The sequence below is a fragment of the Daphnia pulicaria genome, chromosome 6 (assembly GCF_021234035.1).
Source record: "Daphnia pulicaria isolate SC F1-1A chromosome 6, SC_F0-13Bv2, whole genome shotgun sequence".
NCBI classification, from domain to species: domain Eukaryota; kingdom Metazoa; phylum Arthropoda; class Branchiopoda; order Diplostraca; family Daphniidae; genus Daphnia; species Daphnia pulicaria.
This window is the reverse complement of record NC_060918.1, coordinates 23,334,543-23,340,542: the sequence shown is the minus strand read 5'-3', so window position 1 is coordinate 23,340,542 and position 6,000 is coordinate 23,334,543. Positions and strand designations below refer to the sequence as shown.

The following is a 6,000-nucleotide window of genomic DNA, read 5'->3' as shown; positions in this document are numbered from 1 at the left end:
AAAGAAGAAACGTGAGAAGGAGGGGCGTACCCGGAATGTTTTTCCCTTCTTCTCATTGCCAAGCTGCGCACACACAAGAAGTGCGGACCCCGGGAAATATGAAGTCTCAAAAAACAAAAATCCTGCGACGACTAAAAAGAATGTTTTTATTTTTTAAAAATAATAATAATAATGATAAAACGAAGAAGAAGAGAGGAACAAGACAGACAAAAGAAAAATAGGGGAGAGAAAAAACTGGTAGTTGACTGGCTACTTGAATCCAATAGCGCGGCAAATTCAAAAGGAGTTTGGGCTTTTTTTTTTCTTTCTTGCGGTGAGTAGGTGGTACTACACTGCGTACACTATTAAATGCGCTTAACAACAAGCCAGAGAGAGAGAGAAAGAGAAGAGAACGACGACGGTGAAATGAGATGCCAAAACTTGGTAAATTGGCCTTTCGTGACTCGACACAAACCCCCCCCCGAAAAAAAAAAATAACGAAAACTTATAGACACACAAACATCGTCCATCTCGCATAACCTTTTCTCTTTCTCTCTCCACGGATTTCCACCTTTTTTTTCTTTCTTTTTCCCCCCACCGTCATCGAAGTCAAAAGGTAAAATAGATAGATTGGCCGCCGCACCCCCCGCCGAGTTTTCCCAAAAAATATTTCTTGTTTTTATTTTATTATTATTTTTTCTTTTTCTATTTCTTTTTTTTCAAAAATGCGCGCGCCTTTATTTTCGGAACAAAAATTTAGTTCACTAATCAAAATCAAAAGAGAAAGAGAGAAAGAGAGAGAAAGAAATTTCGCCAAAAGATAAGGGCTCCAAGCATTGACTTCCTGAATCGATTTGGTTTCTGTTTCCGCGCTCCACCGATCCATCGGCATTGGAAACGCGACTACTTAGCGCGACATTTACATGCATGGTTGGACGCTTTTCTCTGATTTGTCTTCTCTCTCCCGCGTGTATTATATATATACATCCGTCCGGGATTGGTTTGACCGGAATGCCGAGAACGAATTCCCGGTGGTTATTCACGTGTGTGTGTTGAGAAGGATCTCTATATTCTATTGGCGTGTGTGTTAATTAGAACGGCATTGAGAATTTATCAATCACACTAGTGTATTATTGCCTCCGTGTCTATCGCTGATTGGACGTCAAAAGGAAAATGATTTTTTTTTTTTTTTTTTTTTTTTTTTTTTTTAACTTGGACAACAACAACAACAACGGGACAGAGAACAAAAAAAGAATTATGAACATTTCGTCGAGATTTAGAGGAGCGCGGGCAGTATAGCATATTATTAATAAAATTATTCCAACTGTCAAAGTGTGAAAGTGGCAGAGAGATAGAAAGAAAAATGGCCAAAAACAGAAATCTTATTATAGAATTCAAAAATGTGATGGATAATTGGGCAGGGTGGAAATAAAATGTGATAGACACACGCAAAATACACACACGTATACAAGATTCAATTTATATATATATATATATATACCGGGGGTTTCAAACAAAACCAACACACAGCAGTTGTATTATTGAAAAGAAAAAGAAAAAAACAGATGAGACACCCTCCCGAATATAAAAGAGCTAACGAATGTGTAGTTTTCCGCCAAATAAATTCCACTCAAAATTTCTACGCGCGGAGGGAAAGAAAATGTCGCACAAAAATTTAAAAAAGAGGAAAAACCAGTGAAAGTATTTGTTGACTAGAAAGTGACAGGAGTGTCTTATGATGATTACATAATATTAGATATAATACACACATCAACTATATAATTACGCAATAGGGGAAATCAATTTCTTACGTGGAGACAGGAGAGAACAACAAAATTTAAAACCCACACGGTGAAATAAGGAGACGACATTTTAGGACAACACTCGCTACAAATAGTTGTAAATAATTTGATAGATTTAAAAAAGAAAAAAAGGCACTTAAAATCTGGATGAAAACACACGGGAATGGAGACAAAAAAAAACTAATTTGATATCAAATAATTATAGTATACATATATAGTTGAATGTAAATTATAATAAGGCACATCTTGGTATTACAATAAAAATCTCATCTTTTTATTTTCGAAATAATTCATTGATTGATTTCTCAAGTTGGAAATTAAAAATGGTGTCGTTTTTATATTAAATTAGTCTTGATCGTTATCGACGTCGACGTCTCCGTCGCCGCTGGCGTCGCTGATGCCGCCGACATCCGAGTCTTCTTCCAGTTCCTCCTTGTCGTTGTCGGTGGCTGGATCGCCGCCGGAGCAATCGTTGCAGAGTCCCGTGACGTCGCTGCCCACCTGCGACCCCCCGCCGCCGCCACCGCCGACCAACATCAGGAACGTCTTGCCGCAACGGGCGCACTCCTCCTGCGGCTCACCTGTATCGACGTTTAACAAACCCGAACCAAAGAATAGGAAATATCTCCGTCAGATACTATATATAGTTGATTCAAACAAATATCGAATATTAAATAAACAACCCAACAAACAATCGAAATAAATGGTTGAACCGTTTTCTATACTTCTTTTCCCCCCTACGGTATACAGCATCAAAGTTTATTGGATAGTGCTGTGTGTCTGCTGGGCTCAACCAAAAAAACCCACCGAATTTGAGCTCGTGCAGGACCGACGATAGTTATTTTTCCTGATGTTTTCTCCGGTATAAAAGATAGATATACAAAGTAATGTGATGCGTAATAAATAGCTCCGGCTACCATATATGCAAGCTAACCCAATATGATGACAGATTCTCCAGTTTCATCCATGTTCATCATAAATACATATCGTGTGTTGTGTCTGTATACTACTGTCTTATATTTTTTGTTTTCGGCTATTTTTCCGTGTATAGATATTTTCCTCTGGTACGTCCCTTATTCTTTTTCTTTCTTTTTATTATTATGATGATGATGATGATGATACACCGGGGTGAAATGATACACCATCAAGTCTAGATGGCATTGCTGCATGGACGTGTACATATAAAAATATAAGATGTCTAATATAGCGAGAGAGAGAGAGAGCTAGAGATGAAATACATATACATATGCAGCAGCTATGGCTTCTTCTTCTTCTTTTCCTTGTTTTGTTTTTATTGCACACCTCGAGCGCTTCTGATTTTACGACTCTTCCTGTCTGTTTTTCATCTGTCCTTTTCCTTTCTCTCTCTATCTCTCTTAGTAGACGTATATAGAACTTAATCCCGCGGAGAAATAATAACCAGCGGTCATCCCTCCCATCATCTAGTCGAAGGAATTCGAGTATAGGACAGCACAATCATATTATTCCGACTTGTACAAGTAAGAAATGGAACGGACAAGAGATTTCTCTGATTCTCTTTTGGGTTGTTGTTGCGGGCGGATCTCCAAAATGTGTCGACTTAGTGTCAAACTCGGCTCTAGCTCATCATCATCGCCCATGTGTCACGTATAATATCTACACCCCCCGTCTAAATAGCCAGAGGGACTATAGCACAATTCAAATATTAGTTATATAAATACTTTGAATGTGTAATGAGACTGCTATAGCGCATTATTAGCGATGATGATTATTTTTAGCGCGCCATACGGAGTTCGCATTGACAGATTCAAATCATTTTGCGACGTTTCTAAAAACGAGAGAGATAAACCTAGACCCCCGTGATCGACCCTTTCGATGTTTGCTGGTCGCAGTCCGACATAAATATACGTGTGTGTGACAGATCATTAGTTTTTGGGACGAACGAATTACAATAGAAAGGGGTTGTAACGAATAAGAGTATTGATGGATTTGGCTCTTTACCTTCGTGGGTTTTCATGTGGGCGCGGAGATTGCAAGCCAAGGCGAAGCGTTTGTTGCACAATTCGCAGGCGTGCGGCTTGTCACCTGTCGTCCGATAAATCAATCCGGTTATTATGTGCGATGGCGGCCACAGCGGAGCAGAAGAGAAAGGCGACACAGCACGTACATGAAAAGCAAAACAGGATTTTTTGATATAAGTAAGATGCAGAATTCAATTCATTCGCTAAACAAACACGCAGAAATAAAGCTGAGGTCAAAAAAAAGTACCCCAGTTGTTACAGAGAGAGAGAGGGGGAAAGCCAACAACAGCAGCAGCAACTTCCTGGAACACACGCCGAAATTTAAACTTGATTGCCGTTCGCGGGAAAAATATGAAAACGGTTCGCACTTATTTTCAATGCCATTCCATTTCCAATGGATGATTATTATTTTACAAATCGTGCTGAGCATTTCAAATAGACGCGCGCTGTGTGTTATATAAATAAAGTTTAGAAATTGTGAACTGAATAAATCCCGGGAGATATGAAAAGAACAAGTGTATAGCACAACTAGAGAGAGAGATGATGGATATACATATTGAAGACATCAGACTGGTTGGTTTGGTTGTTGGTCTATTGCAGGATCTGAATAATTGAATATTCAATCGGGGGGCGGCGAGTGGAGATGGGATGGATGCAAATCAGCTCTATGATATCCAGCACCGTCGATAGAATTATATCATTTCTTTCCAGGGTGAAATATAATAATACATAAAAGCCAGGAAGTCTCTAATACAGGTTAGACAACACGCTCTCAGGTTTTTTTTTGATTTCCCGACTGTCGTCACAACAAAAAAGGAAAACCCAAACCGAAAAAAATTAAATTTGATTTACGATTCAAATAAGAAAAATCTCTGTATTGGATAAATGGCCGGCAGCAGCGATCCTTCCGGGAGCTTAAAAAAGACAACGGGAGACTCCCGGTTGAACGCTCAAAGGATGGCATCCTTGGTGCTGTAGACATACATAGGATCTCTATAGCCAAACGGCTCGTGTGTGCTGTCTTAATTGAACGCGCGGGAATTTTTCAAAATAGAATATTTTATTCATTTCTCTTTTTCTCTGCTGCTGCTGGCCCGCTGGAATCACAAAAATTCTCCGGTGGGTTATTTTTTCGTGCCGCGGGAGAGAGCGGACGCCACAAAACAATATAGAGAAATCTTTTTTCGTTTGTATTTATTATTTTTTGACGAGTCTATCCTCCTCCAGGGGCTATACTGTGCATTGTATACGGTCGGCTGCGTACATGGCAGACTGATTGCTGCTGCTGCTGATGGCAACGTGTGTTTACTTATGCTAATGCCGCACAGACCGGGGAAAAAAAATCCAAAATTCCAGCAGCCCTCACATCATATCAACCCCGACAAAAGGAATATACATGTAGCCTATCGAAGAGCGCGTGCGGAAATGGTTGCGCCATCTATAATTCATCGATATGTACATTGATGGATCTCCCTCATTCGTGAAAGGTAAAAAAGGTAAAAAGGAAATTTGTTGTTGTTGTTTTTCCCCGCGTTCACGGATGAATAAAAAGAGAGAGAAACTTGTGACGTAGTACATTAGCCGCCGGTCGGTCTATATCGCATGACGATCGGATTCACAGACCCGTACGTACGGCATATTCCGCGTCCATAGCATAGTCGGGCGACGAGATATATTTTTTGACAACAGGTAAATCTCTGTGCCCTGCGGCCCTGTTTTGTGGGGTCGAAAAAAGGGAAAACATTGTTGAATGTTTCTTCTTTTTTAAGAAAAACAAGAAATGATGACGAGAGATTCCCAAGTTGGGATGGAGCCGTTGCCATAACAATAAATACCGGTGCGCTCATCTTCCTGGCTATCATGATGGCTATAGTCGCGATGGCCATCGTTCACAGTGTCTTAGTGTATAGCATCGAAATCATAAAATATCATCGAGAAATCGAGAAAGAAAAGGTTCGCGGTGCGCAGCTCTTGTATTTATTTATTTATTTTTATTTTTTGATTCCATCCGCTATAGTTTTTCGATAGGGCCGTCTGATTTTTCTCGGCGGCCCGCTAGATGGATTGGACCCCTGACAGAGCATCAGCAGACCCAGAAGCTTATGGTTCGTAATTTAGGCTACTGTCTTATGATGTGCATTGGGGAATAAAAGAAGAAGAAGAAATGGGGGAGAAGACGGACAATGTTTTCTATGCAACCGAAAAGGGGCTCCTTTAAA

General features: G+C 40.0%; 1 protein-coding gene across 1 annotated transcript in view; it reads right to left on the bottom strand.

Annotated features, from left to right (window-relative positions):
- Window positions 1-1,088: 1,088 nt before the first annotated feature.
- The window catches only part of LOC124342628, a 42,997-nt gene continuing 38,085 nt past the window's right edge, over window positions 1,089-6,000 (bottom strand). The window contains exons 9-10 of the mRNA XM_046795683.1: window positions 3,762-3,845; window positions 1,089-2,362 (exon numbers count right to left, since the gene is read on the bottom strand). Of these exons, the coding sequence (XP_046651639.1) occupies window positions 2,127-2,362; window positions 3,762-3,845 (320 nt within the window). The 3' untranslated portion in view covers window positions 1,089-2,126. The remainder of the gene's footprint in view (window positions 2,363-3,761; window positions 3,846-6,000) is intronic.